We start from the raw sequence: 20986 nt of genomic DNA, 5'->3' as shown, positions 1-20986 counted from the left end.
TCCCATCTGCAGAGCCCATCTCAGAGCCTATGTCATTTTCTCCTGCCACGTCAGCAGACCCATCTCAGAGTCTATCTCCCGGCAACGAGTGCCCATCCCAGAGCCTATCTCAGAGCTCATCTCATTTCCACAACATCATTATTTTTAATATTTCACTTTTGATTGTTGGTGTAATTAAAGGACAACGTAATATACGGCAACAAATTAATTTCATTTAAAAACAAAATAAAACATCCTACATTAAAGAAACAAAAAAAGATAGATAAAACATAAAAAACAACGGAAGTTCATATCACCGTGAAAAGAGGTAAATTGAAATTGAGATTGGAAAGGGATGAATGTGAATTAATGGGGAATGAGGCATATATAGTGGATTAAAAATTGAATTAAATTTTTTTTTAAAATAAAAATGGGGATATCAGCTCCTCGATCGGCCCAAGCCCCCACAATGGAGGCCCATCGCAGGGCCGATATGAGCATCGGCTCTGAGGCGATGGGGCATGGAGATAGGCCCCTCTCTCCACAATGGTGACCTTTGAGTGCCCATGTGGTGGTCGATCGCTCGGCCCTTGCGATCGGTCACCACTGCTAATGCTCTTATGGTAAGATTTTTTCCCTTATTTGATATGTCTCATTCTCCACTAGCAATACTTCAATCACTTTTCCTTTCTACATCTCTCCTATTTTACCAATATTGCATTAAAACTCGTGTCATCCCAAATGTTCCTATTTTTATGAGACGGAATGAATGCTAAAGAACTACTCTCTCTGTCCGATAGTAGATGTCACACTTTCCTTTTTAGTTTGTCTCATAAAAGATGTCACATTTGGAAAAAGTTTTATCTCAAATTAATATAAAATTAATATAAATATATTATTTTCTTCTCCACTCAATACACAAAACAACATCTCCTAAAATTCCGTGTCATTACCCAAGTGTGTCATCTAATATTGGAAGGAGGGAGTACTAGGTTTAAAAAAAACACAGGCACACTTATATACAAAATTAATTGCATTAGATATAAAAGTTAAACAAACATGATTAAGTAACACAGTGACTAGAAATACATTTGATAGACTCACACAACAATTCATTATTATTTATGGCATGTCTCATCTCATATAGATGAAACGTTATTTCACACAAGACAATGAACATTAAGGATAAACCTCAATCACAGACCTTAATCCAAAGGGAGTGATATTATATTTTGTGAAGCCAGAAGCATAGAATATGTTGGCCCATTCTTTCATGGATCTTTCTTTCCCTGTAACCAGAGCCATCATTTGAACATCAAAAAGGAGCTTAGTTTCAGTAGCTTCATTGTCTTCTCTATCTTCACCCACAACCATGTCCACAATAATCACCTTCTTCCCATTGTTGAGGCTTGGAGCTATGGCTTCCTTGCAGTTCTTCAGTATTGCAACACATTCTTCATCCGTCCAGTCGTGCAATATCCACTATTAAATAAAGTATGAGAATGAATAATATAGAAAAACATAGAGAGAATAAAGTAAGGAAGGAGTAGTGTTGTTTTTGCTAAAATTGAAATTGATCACTTGTACTGGGGATAAACGAAAGAGAAATATAAATCACTTGTACTGGGGATAAACGAAAGCGAAATATAAATCACTTGTAATGAGACGAAATAAGTACATTATTTATATTCTCTCCATCCACAATATAAAGTGTTTTCTTCGTTTGGTAAGGACTTTTAAGAATTTGTTTGAATTTGTGAAGGAAAATGAATAGAAAAAATTAGTAAAAGTTAGTAGAATATGGGATCTACATTCAAAAGTGGGATAAAAGTAAATAAATCTTTAATTTGTGGATGCCTCAAAATGGTAATATGGTTTTTTAAATGGTGGATGAAGAGACAATTAGAAATATGTGAAACTTTCTGGGAAGAATGGAGTACTTCTTTATTTCCCTCTGTCCCCCAATATGTATCCTGCTTTTATTCGACACATGTTTTAAGAAATGTACTATAAAATGGTGGAAAAATTACCGGAACGTGGGACATAATTTTATATATCAATTTTATAATAAAATGTGAGTTAGAATTAGTTGGTCAAATGTAGGGTCCATAAATTAGTAAAATGATATGTAGCATGAGTAGTGATAAAATGCAAACTCATATATTGTACAAACTCCAAACTTTTCAACACAGCGTCAACACAATGTCAACGTAGTGTAACATTTCAAGATTTTGATGTCAATATAATGTCAATACAATGTCAACACGGTGTCAACCGTTAACAGTGTTGATATTTTCTATTGCATTTATTTTGTAATCTGTTGACATCTTTAATGGCTTAGATCATAGTTTGGAGTTTGTACAATATTTAGAGTTTGTATTTAATCACATTTCTCACGTACCTTGAGAAAAACTGCATCCGCATGAGGAATAGAGTGAAACATGTCCCCACCAACAAAGCTCAACTTCTCAGACCCTTCCATGCCAGCTACAACATGTGGAAGATCAAAGACAACACATTTCAATCTCGGGAAGGTTGCAGCCACGCCTCTCGCCACCATACCCGTGCCACCCGCGACATCCACCATTGTTTCCAGCCCCTCGAACACGTGCTTGCATTCTTGAACGAGTATACTACTCACAAGTCTCGCATCAGCCTCCATTGCCTTATTGATCATTTGATTGTAGCCTTGGTCAATCTCTGCATACTCCCAAACACTCTTCCCATTCTTGGTGTGAAATGGAGAGGGCTGATCATCAACGAACCATTCACTCATGTGATGGAATGCATCAACGAACAAGGGGTCTATCAGAGCCACTGGGTAGGCTGCCAGGCTCAAGGGCTCATCCCTCACTAGGAGACGAGAAGCCCGTGTGAGACAATAAGCATCTTCTTCCTCTTGCTTGTCCTCAGAAAAAATCTTGACCTTTTCGAAAAACTTGGAATGGACTAGAATCCGGATTAGACGAAAGAGACAATTGGATTTGGCCTTGTTGATGGATAGGGCGTCGATTAATTGGAAAAGCGTCATAGGGCTTCCGTGTTTGTGGATGGCATCGGGTATGCCTAATTGTATCGCACATTTTAGGGACATCGAGTTTATGTAGTTGAATGTGTGGTTCCAAACATGAGCTTGAGCATCAAGGAGTTCTTGTGCAGATTCTACACCATTTGGAAATGCCATTTTTTTGGAGTGGTGGTATTTTTTTTATGTTTCAAGTACTTATGTTTTCTTGCCCTACTTATAGGAGTGTAACATGAAATAAGAAATATTATGTGATTGATGCATTAGTGTAGAATATGGAACGTGGTTGAATTGGATGTTTCACATTCATTATTAATTATTATCTTAGATTTTGATAAGATTGTATTCATTTTTAGGTCGAATAGATCATTATTGCTTCATTGCTTCAACTTCAACCTGATCATACGATCGAGGAAACATGATTAGGATACATGTATTGCATGATTCATGCTCTGTGATATTTACTACTAGTATTTGGCTTCATGAATCACGTGATTTACTAAAATTAAATTTCTAACTATTTGAAATATATAGGGTGCATCTTTAGGCTTGTGTAGTTTCATGTAAGGTGGATATTTGGGTTATTTTTTTATTTAAATGTTAGTGTGAGCTAATTTTGAATCTAGATTGTTACTTACTTCAAGTTATGTGGCCTTTTATTATTATGAATGAGATAATTGCTAGGTTTTTTTAGAATAAAGTAGTTTTGATATTTGCAGTCATGCATTGACCAAGGTAAAACCAAGGTGAATTCCAACCAATAATTCTCTAGAGCATAATTTTGTTGCGTATATTTCAATATTGTACGTTTCGTATATTTATACAATTTTTTAGAGCAGAAACGTTATATTCTATCACTTGCGAATTTTTTCACGGGACATCCTAAAAAGAAATACGAGTCACTTATAGTGAAATGGAGAGTATTAATATTTGGAAAACGAATCCATATTACAAGGTCCTACAAATAGACTTGACAGAATCGTCAAACTGTACTAGAACTAGGGGTGCTTAAACGGTTCTCCGGTTCTCGGTTAATCGGAATTGGAACCGGCCGGTTAATTGGGGAACCGGGAATCGAAAAACCTGTTCCGGTTCCGGTACCAGTTCTGGTACCATTACCGATTCCACCTTTGTAAATAAAGCCGGTTCCAGTTCTAACCGGAACCGGATTATAATTCTTTTTTTTAATTATACTAATAAATCTAACTCCATTAATATCGAATTAATTCAATATTATAATTTATAACTAAATATATTAATTCAATTGAATTAATATTGAATTGAAGTACACTAATTTGAAACATTAGAGTTATTTTTAGATTTAAACAAGGTTAAATTTGCGAGACCGTGATACTTTGAATCTACAATTATTTCCCCAATCCATTTTTTATAAAATAACTACTATGAGTCGAACTTCATAAGTTTATTTTTAATGTGCAAAAGAACTTGTACAAATACAATATCATTATATGATAGAAATTTAACTTTATAACAAATTTATGTAACAATTCATAAACCTACGATTTTAACTTGTTTGTGAATAATTTATTAACTGCTTTGTTATAAACCAAAAAGTCACAAGAAAATCAATTAGTATTGGAAATTCCATTAAATATTTGTTTAGTCATAAAAAGGGAAAATGTAATTCAATTTTTTTTAAAATTTACTAAATTACTAAATTTTGTCAACATAAACTAGTCCAACCTACTACACTTAACATCACTCTTACCCATGAGTATTAATTTATTGTTGATTTGTATTTTTTGTGTATTTATTTGAATTTTTAAGTTAAATTTCTAGATGGATTATTATTATTTTAGTATCGAACTATTTAAAATTATGAATAAATTCGGATTAAAATTACACTTCGGTTCCAGTTCAGAACCGAAATCGACCGGTTTTTAACCGGCTGGTTCCAAACCGGAACCGACCGGTTCTAGTTCTGGTTCCGGTTCTATGATTTATGAAAAATTAAAACCGGTTAACCAGTCAACCGGTCTGGTTAGAACCGGAACTAGCCGAATAAGCAGGCCTAACTAGAACCATGACTAACATTTTAATTCAATCAATCTGATCAAAATCAAATTCTAAATCTCATAGATTGTTCTGAAATACAAACATAAAGCGAGCTCTTTCTTCTTTTGTGCTAAGAAACTAATGGAATTCCAATTTAATGAAAGAGAATAGATTCATTCTAATTGAGGGAGTGACGCATAATGGTTGTGCGTCGTTCTTAATGAAACGCACAACCCTTATGCGTCGTTAGTTAATGACGCACAAGTATTATACGTCGCTTAACGACGCATAATGATTGTGCGTCGATCTTTAACGACGCACAATGGTTATGCGTCGTTAAGTAGGCTGTTAACCCCCTTCAGGCAGACGCAGCTCACAGAACGCACTTTCACACACTTTCATTTCCTCTCTCGGCGATTTCCGGCGTTTTCAGGCGATTTCCGGCGTTTTCTCCATAAGATCCGGTAATTTGTTAATCAATTTAGCTACATTCATCATTATTCATGTTTATTGTGCTTTCATTTGTTAGTTTTACCCAATTTATACAAATTAGGGCTTGTAGGAAAAATGTCCTTAATTGTCGTTGTTTTAAATGTTTTTTATGCAGAAATCTTGCAAGTATTTGTGAGTTTGTATTGGGGTGGTAGAGTAGTTCAACTACCACATATGGGTATTGGTTATGAACCACCTCGTCCGAGGAGCTCCATCATATTAAATTCAGGTGTTTCCTATTCTGAATTGGTAGCAATGATCTGTGATGCGATGGGAATAGATATGAACCAACACACAATTGAATTATTATGGAGACAATGTATAGTCGTTGCTTCCGGTATGAGTTATACATGTTCTTTGATTTGCAATGATGGCAGTGTGATGTTTATGTTCAACAATGCTCAAAATTCAAGTGGGTGTATTGAATTATTTGTTGAGTATTCACCGGTGAGGAGTGCAGAAATCCCACCAGTTGTTGATTATGGTATTGGAGCATCTGCGAGGTTTGAACAAATGAGTTTTGACTGTGGTATTGGATCATCTGCGAGGGTGGACCAAATGAGCTTTGATCGTAGTATGAATGAGCAGAGAGATGTTGTAGATGTTGTAGATGTTGCTGATGTTGGTGTTGGATTGAATGATGAGGTAGATGTTGCAGATGATCTTGATGAGCCAAGGCCACTATCCGAGACGGAGCCAGACCCCGATCTCAGTGATGGTGATGGTGCTGATCATGTCGGTGCTAGTTCTGATGATGAGATAGTACCATGTAAACCTGTTATGCAAGGTGAACAACCACTTCCGGAATACAATCCTAGTGGGTTTAGATTCTTTCGTGAATTACCAAGTCGTCCTTCTGGAGTATCGGATGATGTGGGTGGTAATGAACACAGCCTTTTGTATTGGAATGAGAATGAGCCGCATCGGATTGTGTTGGGAACAAAATTTGATTCCAAGCTACACGTGAAGACTGCTATAACTATGTGGAGTTTGTGGAATGAAAAACAGTTTAAGGTTGTCGAGAGCAAATTAAGAAGGTGGCATGTCGTATGCAAATTTCCAGCAGGAACGACAGTAATAGGGGCAGGCATCATCAGCACCACCGACGCTGAAAAGGCGAGGGAATGTAAGTGGGAGGTTTCAGTTACACAAAGGTCGCATGACGATATGTGGGAAGTTAGGAAGTGGAAGAATCGACATACTTGTATAGGCCATCGTGCTAATAGAGATCATGCTAACTTTTCATCCCCAATGATAGCTCTGTTGATTCGACATCATGTGCGACAATGTGCCGATTTCAAGGTCTTCTCAATAATAGCTGATATTCAAGACAGATTTGGTGTGTTAATCAGTTATAAAAAGGCGTGGTATGCAAAGAGAAAGGCTATAGAGTTTGTATACGGTTGATGGGAGGAATCGTTTAGGCAGTTGCCAAGCTACATGTTTGAACTCCAGTCACAGAATATGGGCACAATTGTTGAGTGGAAGCATAACGATCTGTTGAGTCAGAGGCGTACAATGGTGTTCAACTATGTTTTCTGGGCATTTGGGCCTGCAATACATGCGTTCCAGAAGGCCGCACCGGTGTTAACAGTGGACGGGACTCACCTCCGAGGAAGATTTAAAGGTAAGTTGCTTGTGGTTTTGATGCTAACAAGACATGCTTGCCTATTGCATATGCTGTGGTGGATGAAGAAACCAATGACAGTTGGTCGTGGTTTTTGGATCATGTCAGAACTCATGTAGTGAAATACGAGAGGGAGGTGTGCATTATATCAGATAGGCATAAAGGACTCTTGAATGCAATGGAGTCTGAAATCCTGACTAGGGCCCCGCAGATACACCACAAATTTTGTTTGCTTCATGTGAGGGCAAATGTGTTGAAGAAGCACAAGGGCCCCAATGTGAAGGCCATTATATGGAAGTTGGGGGTCAGTTCTCAGGAACGTAAATTTGCCAGAAGACGTCGAGCACTACATGATGTCAACAGTGATGAGGTTCGAATGCTGAATAGGATTACAAAAGAATGTTGGTCATTGTGCTACGATGGTGGACTTAGGTGGGGGGTGGCCACCACAAACATGTCGGAGTGCTACAATAACGTCTTGAGGGGTGTGAGAGAGTTGCCAATTAGAGCGTTGGCTGATTTGACATTTTGGATGACGGTAAAATGGTGGGTGGAGAAGAAGACAACAATAGAACACACCGAAGGTGAATTAACCCCATGGGCGAGGGACAGACTTGCTAAGAATGACTCAAAGGGGCGAAAGCATTACATCACTGTCATTGACCGAGATATAGGGAAGTACCATGTCCGAACTCGAGGAAGAATCGTACAAGGAGTGTCAAAGGGCAACAATGTTCAAATAGTCAGGTATTTGGAATCGAGTTGCAGTTGTGGTAAGTGGCAGATGTGGAGAATCCCTTGTTCGCATGCTTGTGCGGTTGCTAGAGACAGAGGTCATGTTATGATTGACCTCATAGATGAGAAGTACTACCTAGGTACATGGAGATCACAGTACTATAGTGAAGTTTCATTTGATGCACCAAGACATGAAGAGTATTGGGTTGCACCTTCATGGAAATTGTGCATCACCCCTTAGCAGTTGATTCCTAGAACGCGTGGCCGAGTTAGAAGAAGGAGGATACTTAATCAAATGGATGTCCAGGAGGAAGATGAACCGAGAGCTCCCCGCCGTTGCAGAAATTGCGGGATAGAGGGGCATGACCGAAGAAATTGCTCAGCCGGTGTCGTTCAGTAAAGTCGTGGTAGCCATTTGCATTTGTGTTGTGTATTTGAGATCTGTTATGTATGTATCAACATTTGTGAGATGTTGGCAACAGTTATGATGTTTTTTATTATGTCTGGACTAAAAATTTTGTAACATGTTTTAAAAATCCACATACAACCCGGAAAAAATGTTTCAAAAATCCACATACCCAGACCGGGCGAAGTTTCTGGACATAACAGGGTGAAACGAAATTCACCCAGTGACGCATAAGCATTATGCGTCACCAATAAACGACCCATATGCATTATGCGTCACCAATAAACGACGCATAAGTATTATGCGTCACCAATGAACGACGCATAAGAGTTATGCGTCACCAAAGCATCGTCGTTAAGCACTGTTCAGTACAGAAACTTCGCCCGGTCGGGCGATTTTACGTTCCTAAAACGCCAGGGCGGGCGAATTTATGTTACAGAATTTTATATCAAAATCATAACACTGTTTTATCAGAATCATAATACTTTGCTCAGTCATATGTTGGTATTAGTTTATATATGTTTATCAAAATCATAATATTGTTTGTTCATTCCACCATAATAGAAAACATGGAGATTTGTTCATTCCACCATATAAAACATGGAGATTTATCCTATATTTCATCACATCAAAAATGTTCAAAAAATCAACTTACGACCACAACCTGTTTGGATAGACACAAATACCAACATATGACTGAAATCTATCTAGATGGAGGCGTGAACTTTGTCGGAGCCTTCCCTTTGTTCTTCCTTGTTGAAAATCCCCTAAGAACATTGTGCATAGCCCTCCCAATCGTACTTGATGGTCGTGAGGATCCCGCGGTCGGTGGTCGGAATATTACTTCGCCATGTTCCGACCCGTCCTCTTCCTCCCCACCCTCTTCTTCTCCGCCTTCTTCTTCCGGACCCTCATCTTCCTGACCCTCTTCTTCCCCCACAGGATCCATAAATTGATAATGCTGAAAGTATGTATCACGTCCTGGTTGAGCTGCATCCCAATCAGACACACCGCCAAAGAATGAATCACATGACGCGCGTGCTCCCCATTGCGAGGGCTCGTGGCTTGCACCACTCAACTGAGACCATCCTGGTGGATCGTACTCCGGACTCAAGGGCTCTGGTACCGCGTACTCAGGTTGCGGCTGCTGCTGCTGCGACAGCCTATGCTGTCGTGTAAGCCCGTGCCCACCCGTCCGGACACCCGGCAGTCCATGACGAAGAGAAGTTGGTGGGCGTGGCGGCATGACCACATTTTGCCGTTGAGAAGATGGATACTCCATCGCATCAGCATGGTTCATCGCACGAAGTGCCGAAGTTGCCATTTCTCGAATCTGGCGTAACCGAGGTTCTGTTTCATGCTCAGAGGTCAAATGCCATATCCCCTGCAGGGTCTCAACCTAGATAACACAAATACAAAGGACATCATTCCATGGTGAGCAATACAAACTTTAAACTATAGACATTTTTATATACAAAAACATCACATACCGCCAATAAATTAGAAGAGGCTGCCTCGTTCATCCCTTCAGTTGACTGTGTCCCAGGTTGAACTAGGTACGACACAGTGACCCTACTGTACCACGCCATATAGCCCGGATTAATGCGACCATCCATTGTCGCCGTTGCATGGTCAAAATTTGCTTGGAATCTGTCGTGGCGCAAGTCTCATTCATCAATGAAGAACTTATGTACCTTAGCCCAATCAGCGCCCTTCCTCCCACGGCGGTGACTTTTACTCAAATGGTCGGAGTTATGTAGCATCCTATCACAGTACTGAGGAATACGCTGGTATCGATTAAATTGTCGGCAAACGCGTCCAGCCTCGTGTGCCTCGACAAATGACCAGCACACCAAATAAGTGTCGCACAAGTAGGATGCAGTCGAATCAATACAGTGCTCAGGCAGGATATAGTCTGCATACGGTGTCCACATAAACTAAATGAGACAAAATAAAAAACACGATTAATTTCATACTACAAATTGATAATTCATTAACTAAGACAACAAAATAAATGTCACCTGGCCAGGACGAATCAGTGATAACTGATCACGATAATGAGCTACTGAATGTCGGGGAGCATTTCCAATTTCAGTAAGTCCGTGCCACCTATACATAATATTAATGTCAAAAGTTATCAACAAAATACATAATTATGTGAGTTAATTTAAATAAAAACATTACTTGGCTCCACACGGGGTATACGGCGTGTGCATAGGCGATATCAAAAAGGCTGGTCTCAATGTAGGCATTCTTTCCCACGCCCACAGCTGCAAGAGAACCATAGGTCCACCAACATCTCTGCTCTGTCTGCCTACAGAAGCCTCGCACAAATAATGATACAGGTACGCTAAAGCAGCACTACCCCAACTGATATTAGCTACATCTTCCGGATCGTCTAAGGCATTTAACCACATGAAGGGAACCTTACACCCTGTGGTGTCCGGTAAAATAAGCCCCCCTAACAAGATCAGAGCATGTATACGTGCTCTTTGGATGTATGCATACTCAGGCAGCCCATCACCCACGGCATCGTCGCTTGGTGGATCAGAGCCGTCATCAACAAACCACCGTGCTTCGTTTCTGTTTGTGCGTCAGGAATCCATCCCAACAAATCTCTACACTTGCTGGACCAATCTTCAAATCCAACAGGGTAGTCACGGCCAGTGAAAACACGACCGTTTGCTCTCAAACCCCACAGGCTTTGCACATCCTGTAGGGTTACAGTAACTTCACCAACTGGAAGGTGGAAACAGTGTGTCTCAGGCCTCCAGCGCTCGATCAAGGCAGTTATTAGCTCATTGTCCATCCTCATCGGCCTTCCACATTGAACCACGCCTCTGAACCCCCATACATCAAGCCAATGCATCACATTCTCATGTATTGGCAATGCCCAAACCTTACTCTCCGTCCTACGACTTCTCAACACATTTGCTGTGCCATTCGCCAACAAGGAGGCTGAAATGTGCTCGTTCTGATGAAATAGTAATGATGGATCCTCAGGTCCATAGCATAACTGATGTTCGGAACTTGCAGATGCCATCTACTTCAAAACATTCACCCAAGATTCAAAATTTTTCATAACATCTCAACAATCTAACTAGAAGGGGCGCAATTACAAAAAATTAATCATTTCCTTCTACCCATTCAATTATATGCATACGAAATACCCAAATTACGGAAAATCGATCAACAAATCCATCAATTTCATCATAAACCCTAATTTTGCTAAATTATATCCATATGAAATACACAAATTACGGAAATTCGACAAAAAATTCCGTAGTTTTCATCATAACCCCTACTTTCATCATAATCCCTAATTATATGCAACAAAACAACACAAATATACCAAAAATCTATCAATTTCATCATAAACCCTACTTTTTTCTACATTACGGAATATCTACCCAAATTAATCATTAAAGGGTGTATTTAGCCAAATTGAAGAAGAATTACCGGAATACGGTAGCAAGAAGGTGGAAATTCGCCGGAAATTGCTCGGATTCGTCGGAAATTGCGTAGGTTGCGTCGCTTGGTTTCGCCTCCTGCTTCTTCGTTCGCTTGGTTTCTGTCTCTTTCTGCCTTCTGCCCGTTTTAAAACGCGATGGACGACGCATAACTATTATGCGTCACTAACTGACGACACATAATGGTTATGCGTCTTTTCACGACGCATAACCCTTGTGCGTCACTCCCTGAGGCGGAATTCAACTAATGTTCTTCATTAAAATGGAATTCAACTAATGCTCTTTACCAAAAAAAGAATGGTTCCACATAAAGCTCAAGAATCCTAACAAGTTCACTGTAGCAGATTGTAAAACCAGATTTCTATTTCGACAGTATACAAACAAGGTAGGAGTTGCAATTCAATCTATATATATCTTATTCAATATAAACTTATTTGTGCATCAAATGTAAATAATATACTATACATCTATCTAAGAATACTTAGGTCATCTGCAACGCTGTCTCTTATCTGTCTCATCCCTTAATTATTCATGGACCTCACTATGCTTTTCATCCATCTCTTAACTAAGAGACAGAACCTGCAACCCTACATTTCTTATCCGTCTCTTATCTCATCCCTTAACTATTCATTCAATTTCATTTTTTTTATTTTTATTTCCAACAAATTCAATTAATAAAAACACACTTCATTAAATAAAATAAAATTACAACTTAAAATTCTTAAAAAATTAAAAAAAAAACATAATTAAAAATCCTAAAAAATGTAAAAATACATAATTTAATTTCTTCAGCTCACTCTCTCTAAATTCAAAATCTCAAAGCGCAAAGAAGTAGAAGAAAAAATCATGTGCGTCTACCGGTTGCCAAATTTTGCTCAAATGTGCTCCATTAGATCATCTTGGAGTTGGGCATGGGCGGTAGAATCACGTGTCCTTGCCCGAATAGACAACCAATCTTGCAAAGACGGATGCACTCCACTGCGAGGCGGACTACTTGTGGTAGAGCTTCCGGGGGTTTTTGGGTCGAACCAATTTCCCTCCTCGGGTCCTTCGTCGGCGACAATCATGTTGTGCAAGATTATGCACGTATACATGATGTCGACCATACTCTCCATGAACCACATACGAGCTGGGGCTTTGAAAATGTTGAAGCGCGCTTGGAGAACCCGAAACGCCATCTCCACATCCTTGCGAGCAGCCTCCTGCATCTGCGTAAAAAGAGACTGTTTTCGTTCACCGGCCTGTTGAATGTCTTCACGAAGGTTGGCCACTTCGGGTAGATGTCGTCGACAAGATAGTACTCCATTTTATACCGCTGGTTGTTAGCGATGAAGTTGATGGCCTACGCTTTACCATCCAAAACGTCGGCGAAGAGGTCGGATTGGTTGAGCACGTTGATGTCGTTGTTCGATCCGAGGACCCCGAAGTACGCATGTCAAATCCATAGCCGGTAGTCGGCAACGGCCTCGAGTATAACGGTGGGGTGGGTGCCTTTGTGGCCGCTCGTGTATGACCCCCTCCACGCCACAGGGCAATTCTTCCATTCCCAATGCATGCAATCGACGCTGCCAAGCATCCCGGGGACTCCGTGCAATTCTTCGTGAAGGTGGAGCAGAAACTGACAATCTGCCGTGCTTGGCTTCAGGAGAAATTTGTCGGTGAAGGCTGCCCGGACGTCTTTGCTGAATTGCATCAAGCACATTCTCCTAGTGCTTTCTCCAATGTGGAGGTATTCGTTGAACAAATCCACCATTTGTCCAGTCGCAAGCTGACGGATTGCTGCAGTACATTTCTGCAGCGTCGTGTGGCTGGGACGGCCGACAGCGTCGAACCCTTCTTGGAATAACTCTTCCCGAGCTGCCAATTTATTTCCGACGTGGAGAAATAGCGGTCGTCGTATGCGGAAACGGCGACGGAAGTAGGTATCTCCCATGCAGGGTTATCACAGAAGTAGTCGCGTACTAACCTCGCGGCGGCTTCCTCCCGATTACGATGGATGTAAGTTCGGGATCATCTTTGGAGCGGCCCGGATTCCTCCGCCTCCCTACGTCGATCTTCTTCAAGTGATTCTTCCATTATTCGACGCATTTGCTCAAATGGATCCATGAATGGATTAACTTTGGTAGAAGAATAAAAGAGATGATCTGAGATGAAAATTGGACTGGAAAGAGAGATGATTTGAGAAGAATAGATGTGAGATGCGTGTATGAAAGAGGAGTATTTATAGAATAAAAAAGAAAAAAAATTGAAAATTACCGCTGAATGATCATATGACCGTTTTTAATTTTTTTTATTTTTTTTTATTAAATTCGAATTTTAAAAAAATTGATTTATTGCGTCAGCATGACGACGCCCACTCGAGGGCCGGCGAGTGGGCGTCACGCATGGCGCAGGAGCGCGCCACGTCGCGCGAGCGCATGGCGAGTCAGCTCGCACGACGTCTCGGCGGGCTGGGGACGAGACGGGACGCTGCAACGCGTGCCGCGGCCGTCTCGTCTCAGAGGGTGAGATAAGGGACACCCGCGAGACGCGTTGCGGGTGCCCTTACCTCAACTGCAGCTATGGTAAAACTAGACAACGGTAACGTAGAAATGATGCATAATGCGCATAAAAGAATCAATCCTTCGGCCTTTTACTCATTGTTTTTCGTTTGTTGACGTCCAGGTATCTCTTCCTTAACCGAATAGCATTTGGTGTAACCTGTACAGAAAATACAAAAAAATTTCAAACAATAACATATTATGCAAAAAATAACAAGTTTATAATAACTATTCATGATTTTCTCAGATGAAGATGAAACACGTGTATGGAATCCGAGTTCATGAGATGAGCTCAATGAGATGGACATCAGGTGGGCTCATCCGATGAAACTTGTGTAAAAGAAGTGGACATACCTCAATGAGCTCATCAGATGCAACGTAACCTATTGCTTCCTCGAGAGACATCTGCACGAAAAAGTGCAGCTTGTTATTTCTCTTATAAGCTGTTTGAGTAACTTTCTACACTTGATTTGAATTTCAAGCATTTCTCATACTATGCATTTTCAAAGTTTGGTGGAATTTCCGCGAAAAGGGTAAACTGTCAACGGTTTGGCAGTGGTTAGTCCAAACTCCAAAGTGTTGTAAAAATGAGAAGGCAAGTAGAGATCAATTGCTTCAAAAGCAACACGGGGAAGGGGCGTTGCAGATATCGTTATCTGCATATTTGTTGGTAAACATATATATTAAGAAGTAGAAATAAAAAAAAAACACTCCATTCCGGGTTTGACAAAAAGTATTCCACGTGGTTCTAAACTCATCAAAGCATAAGCCGTGATAGTCCCATATCCCATTGAAACCTGTTAAATCAAGTATAGTTGATTTGTTCAGGTGCTTAAACAGAGCAAGTTAAATACAGACATAACAATTCAAATTATCTCATAAGAATGTCATGTGCCTAATAATGTAAAACCAATTTGTTTTCCAATAAACAATATAGAGAAAAAAGTTGGCAGTAAAACTTAAAGAACCCAATTACAGTTACATTTGTCGGAAGCAAAATAAACATCAGGCTAACGACATACCTTTTCTGACATTTCCGAGAGGACCTCTATATTTGTTGTGACAGAATAGAGCAATTGTATAATCGAGATAAACAGAAACGTAAAGAGACATAGAATTTACGTGGTTCACAAACGTTGCGTTGGCTACGTCCAGGGGCGGAAACGGAGAACAAATCCGTTCGTCTAGCGGCAAACTATACAGCTTCAAGGCATACTAACAATATTTCTCATATGCTACCAGATAATGCACAAGGAAAAAAATTAATGAAAGAAATATATACTCCCTCTGCCCCTCTACAAGCGATAGATTTCTTTTGGGCACAAAATTTAAGTGGCCAGACAATAAAGTAGGGAGAGTAAATGAATTGCTTTTTGCTAAAAATGGGAATGGATCCTGTTGAATAAAGTGGACTTTCATTTGGGCTGGTCCTTTCCTTTGGCCCATATGATGCTGAATTTGGCTTGGCCCAAAACTAAGTCTCACACTCCAGATGCAGCCAGGTGTACTCTCACCTGGATCAAGGCTATCAGCCGTTGGATTGTGGTGTGTGCTTGTTATGTGAGAGGTGAGTCCATTCATTTCCTCATTTTCAGTCACTTTCACTCTCTCTCTCTCTTGAAACACTACGATGCTCTCTCTGTCTCTCTCTCTTTCTGTTTTCTTCTCCGACGGATCTCCGGCGGTTTCTTTGTGATTTCTCACGGTTGAAAGGGTCGTAGGCCTTGCTACAGTAGCAGAGAAGGCAACCACTTCGGCTGCTAATGTTGGTTGAGAACCAGGGTTTCTGTTTTGGAGGGTTTTTGTGTGGGTCTGTTTTCGGACGGTTTAGATCTGGGGTTTTGGGGTCGTTTAGAGCTGGAATCTGGAGTGTGAGGTTAATCACCAGTTGATTCTGCTGTGCTCCTTTGGATCTGAGTTCTTGAGAATAGGCTAGTGCTATTAGCGAGTGTTTGAGCCGAAGCATTGATTTCTTTGTGTTCTTTACTTGTATCTTGTGTTTCTTGTGTATAACTGTGTTAGATCCAAGAGGATCTATTCCTTGTGTTACTAACCTGTTTGTTAAGTGTACAGGTAGAAGAAGTTAGAGCTACAAGCGAGGACAATCTTAGTCTAGGTGTAATACCTAGATTGTAAATCTGTATTCAAGATTCATTGTAACATTGAATTGTAATATCAGTCGCATGGTTGGAGTTTGAGTGAGCTCCCTAATGAAGAACAAAGAGGTCTTGGTAAATTGTGAATTCGATCTATGTCTGATCCCTACAAATCCCTTGTAGCGGGACAATAAAAAATGAAATATCAATCACTTAGTAATGGAGACAACGAGAGTACAAATTTACTCTGGTCGAAAGTAAAGAAATCAAACACATAAAGTATATGACAGAAAACTAAGTTTCCTTGTAAAACATAACTTGAAAATATAAACTCAATAAACATAATGTTAGAGATTAAATGATATCTTTAGTGTGTTGTCTAGTTCCGGGTAGTTGGAAATCTTCGAACTTCCATCCTCGTCCGGTAGACAACCCTATCTACACAACAAGCCTGCAAAAAGTTTAATCCAATGATCACTATGATTCACTATATGGTATTTAAACTTCACTATATGCTATGTTAACTTCACTATAAAGCACATTTACTTCACTGTCAACAATATTTACTTCACTAAAGAGCATATTTACTTCACTATAAACAATATTTAATTCCCTGCAAGACATGCAGAATATAGTTCGCTACATGCACAATATACATCACTATATGCTCAATACTTCACTGGAATGAAAAAACAGTACGCTATAAGGCATGGATCATATACTTAATACATCATACTTACTTCCCTGTAAACAATATTTACTTCTCTGATGATCATATTTACTTCATTGTAAGACATGCGCAATATAGTTCATTATATCCATAATATACATCACTATATGCTCAATATACTTCACTGAAATATCAATCATCAGTATAAAATCATATTTACTTCAATATAAAGCATATTTACTTCACTATAAAGAGTACTTGAAACAGAAAACTCACTAATAGGAAAGTGATGGGTCCAGTGAACGGGGTGGATTTGTTCAAATTTAGCCACCTATCATGTCACGACCGCCTTTAGGGTTAATAAATGCGGGCGATCGTGATTAAAGAACTTAATGAACAGACATAGAAAACTAGGGTTTCAATAACGGTTTGACCAAGAATTTAAGTTAAATAAATAAACGACCAAGGTATTTATGTTTAATAAAGGAAAAGACTTAAAGGTTTGACATTATTCAAAAGATGACGGGTTTTCCACATCCAATTAAACAGTTTCAAAGTTTAACGCAAGTTAGTATAGAAAACATCACAGCGGAAGCATCCAAGAGAAGAGTGAAGTCATGTGTGAAGACACCACGACACTCGGAGTTTCAAAACAACCATAGTATATTATAAATTCTGCTCAACAACACCAACCACTCGTCGCCGCTCAACCTGCACATAGGGAAAACACATGCAAGGCTGAGTACTATAAAATACAGGGCTTAGATCTGTCGTAGGTGTTTATTTAAGTTGCTTAGCGAAGAAGAAGGTCGTAGTCCGTTAGAATAGCAATTCCTGACACCTTTTCGTTGTTTACAACTTTTAGTAGTGCGTTTATTTTGTCAGTGGTCCCGTGTTAATTTTTCCAGAAGCACATTTCCATCCTTAGTTTAGTTGATAAATTCAGCATGTTTCTTAATTTGAGTCTGTCTTGTTTAGTTGATCCGTTTAGCTTAGTGAGTTGATCAGTTTAGCATTTAGTCCAATTCTTAACCCACTGGAAAGCGTGGTTGCAGCCAAAAACCTCCCAATGTCTCAAACACAACTCAACCCGCCTCTATCCCTGAGGGATTCGACCCTTACTTTTTTTTTTCTCAAACACCTTAGCGGTGGTGGGTTAGGCAGACCCCCGAGATTCGACACTTACTTCCCTTTACTAGATTATAGTATTGTGGGTTAAGGTCTTCAAAGCCCTAAGTCTCTCCGTTTGCATACCAACGACCAGATAGTAACCTGCTTGATCCATTGACTGTTTAGCTTGATCAAGTGCATGACCTCTATGTGCTTTCTTTAATCTGCATGCGAACTTGAGTACTTAGTTTAAAGGCAAGTTTTCAAATGGCGCCGTGCCGGGGATGGATGGTGTTATATGTGCATGTGTTTGAGATACTTTGTGTACATATTTTTATATTTTTATTTTCTTTTTCACTTTATGCACCGGCGCTGTAATAACACGACCAACTAGAGAGATACAGAGTCCAATTGGAGAATCAGAGAAGTAGCCAACCCGGTCGTCACTAGATCTGGACACAGGGGGACCATCGAATACAAGCTCTGAAGGAGAGGAGGATCAAAACCTGTTTGCTGAGCCGAAGGAGGAGACTGTTGTAGAGGAAAGACCAATCAGAATGACTGCACTAGTAGATGACGATCCTGAGATCGGTTCTCTCGACGCTCACTTTCCTGGTGAGCCAGCTCAGGCCATAGTGAGAAAGCGAATATAGAGGTGAAAAACAACATACTAGCCGTTATGCCTCACTATTATGGAAGGAAAATCGAGAGCCCATATGAATTCCTACAGTATTTTGCAAAAATCTGCGGAATTCAGAAACGTCTGGTTGGGTCAACTGGGGACGACTACAGACTAAGGGTAATCCCTTTCACTCTAAAAGGGGAAGCGGATAATTAGTTCATGAGGCTGCCTCCAAATTCCATCAGAACATGGGCTGATTTCAGATCCCAATTTTTGGATTACTTTTTCCATTCCACAAGGACCAATGCTCTGAAGAAGGAGATACAAGGACCTCATCAGGATAGCGATGAAACTCTGAGTCAGTACTAGAGTAGGTTTAAGGGGATGTTGGACGCATGCCCAAACAACCACATGGTGGAGGCACAAATTTTCAACAATTTTTATTAAGGGATGACACCCGAGAGCAAGGGTTTGATGAATTCCTCGAGTGGTGTGACATCTCTAAGTTGAAGGTGAGTGAAGTGAAAAGGGTGCTTGATAGGCTGGTCAATGCCAAGAAGGCTTATGACTCTCCCCGGGCCCTGATAATGAGACGAGTAGTAGCAAATACAATGGTGGAAACTACTGAAGACATGATGGAAGCTCGAATGAACAGGTTGGAGAAGGCAATACTGACTGTCATGGAGAAAAACAACCTATCTGCTCATGCGGAGAAAGTGAAGACTGCATCGAGTCAGGAGGAGGTGTATCCTAGTTATGGACCACTAGGAGAACAAGAATTTCAAGCATAGGTGAATGCGTATTTTTGAATAAATGAAGATAAATAATTTCCAATAATAGTATTTTTAAAAAAGAAACTATCTCCTTGATCTTTCCGTGGTTCTAAATGTCATTTTGCCTCCAGATTCCCTACATTCGAATCTTCCCTTCCACTCCAGAATAATCAGCTACTGATTGCCACACACTAACTAAGTCAACTACAGCCCTTGACCAGCAACAACACACGTGATTCTTGAATTGAACGAACAAGATTATCTCATTTGTGCTACACCGGTTCACTGCGATACACACGATAGTTACCTGGAAATATTGTTAGTGCAAATGTTAATGTACTAAAAAAAGAAATCAGTTTTCATTTCAATTTCGCTCTCCCTACAGACTCTTCTGTCGTCGTTCTTCCCTCTCAAGAAAAAATCAACACGGATAAACTCAAAATTAGCCACTGTATGCGTCTCTAATCGTGATATTTGTGCTGAATTTCCCCATCACTCGGTCGTTTTCGTGCTGCTGTTTTCGCTCCCTTTTGGAGGAAATGGAAATGATCGCTGTGGAGGAATCGAGTATTCTGATGGTTTGTTGTTATGCTATTGGAGGAGGAATGGTCGCCGGCAAACGAATAGCTAGACGGTTTGTTAAAACTTTTATAATACCTACGGTGCCTCGAAGTTGTAAATTCATGCCTTTCTAATCTCCGAGTTAGGGTTTCGTTATCTTTTTTTTTTTAGTGTGATTGGAGCTTAAGCTTGGATTATTGTCGAATAATCGTGGTGAATTTTGTTCTTCAACCGTATTGCTTTTGAAATTTGGGGGAAAATAATTTCTGGATTTTGCAAGTTGTGTCTCGATTGAAGTAGCGGTTTGGAGAAGTTGATTGAAATTCCTTCTGTTATTTGCAAATTTCTGTCTGGTATATGATGCTTCAATCGTGAATTTTCATTCTGGGCACAGTGTATGGCTGGAGTTTGAGTTGGGGTGTTTTTTCTGTGCATTGTGGTGACAGTTAGAATTTATGTTTTGGCTAAATTAGCTTTAAGGAAGCATACTTTCTAGATGATTTTTGATGGGGGAAGATGGAGTTAGGTTTTCCTAAAACAAGCATTGGTAATTTGAAAGAGCAGTTGTTGAGGAAGGAAAAACTCTCGCTAATGTTCGAGCACAGGGGCATCCAAGTATGTCGAGCCTTATAGTGAAGAGGAGGGAAGAAGTTAATCTTTTTCTGTACTATGTTGTCTGCCGCTCTTCTGCTATGGAGATGATTTCAAGCCTTGTTATCACCTTAAGGCCATTTTTCACACTGAAAGACTAGGCCACTGCACTAGTTACGCTTGCCCTCAAACAAAATCTCATGGCCATTCAGTGATGTTGTGTTTCTTCCATGATGATATGAGGAAGAAAAAGTAAAGTTTTACGGCTGATGC

General features: G+C 40.0%; 1 protein-coding gene across 1 annotated transcript; it reads right to left on the bottom strand.

The window, feature by feature from the left end:
• Positions 1–994: 994 nt before the first annotated feature.
• On the bottom strand, positions 995–3179 carry LOC121783910 (8-hydroxyquercetin 8-O-methyltransferase-like). Its single transcript, XM_042182096.1, has 2 exons — positions 2381–3179; positions 995–1461 (listed from the first exon to the last, which is right to left on the bottom strand). Exons 1-2 carry the CDS (start codon positions 3161–3163, stop codon positions 1159–1161), a joined length of 1086 nt encoding a protein of 361 aa, XP_042038030.1. The 5' UTR covers positions 3164–3179; the 3' UTR covers positions 995–1158.
• Between the last annotated feature and the right edge of the window lie 17807 nt (positions 3180–20986).

This window comes from Salvia splendens, chromosome 21 (assembly GCF_004379255.2).
Source record: "Salvia splendens isolate huo1 chromosome 21, SspV2, whole genome shotgun sequence".
NCBI classification, from domain to species: domain Eukaryota; kingdom Viridiplantae; phylum Streptophyta; class Magnoliopsida; order Lamiales; family Lamiaceae; genus Salvia; species Salvia splendens.
Note: the sequence above shows the minus strand (reverse complement) of the source record. Positions and strands in the feature narration are given on the sequence as shown.

Bases quoted from the DNA above. Each gene is read 5' to 3' on its own strand.
- LOC121783910 (XM_042182096.1), bottom strand. From the start codon at position 3,163: ATGGCATTTCCAAATGGTGTAGAATCTGCACAAGAACTCCTTGATGCT. The intron at 1,462-2,380 runs GTACGTGAGAAA...TTTATTTAATAG, and splicing joins CGGATGCAGTTTTTCTCAAG to TGGATATTGCACGACTGGAC.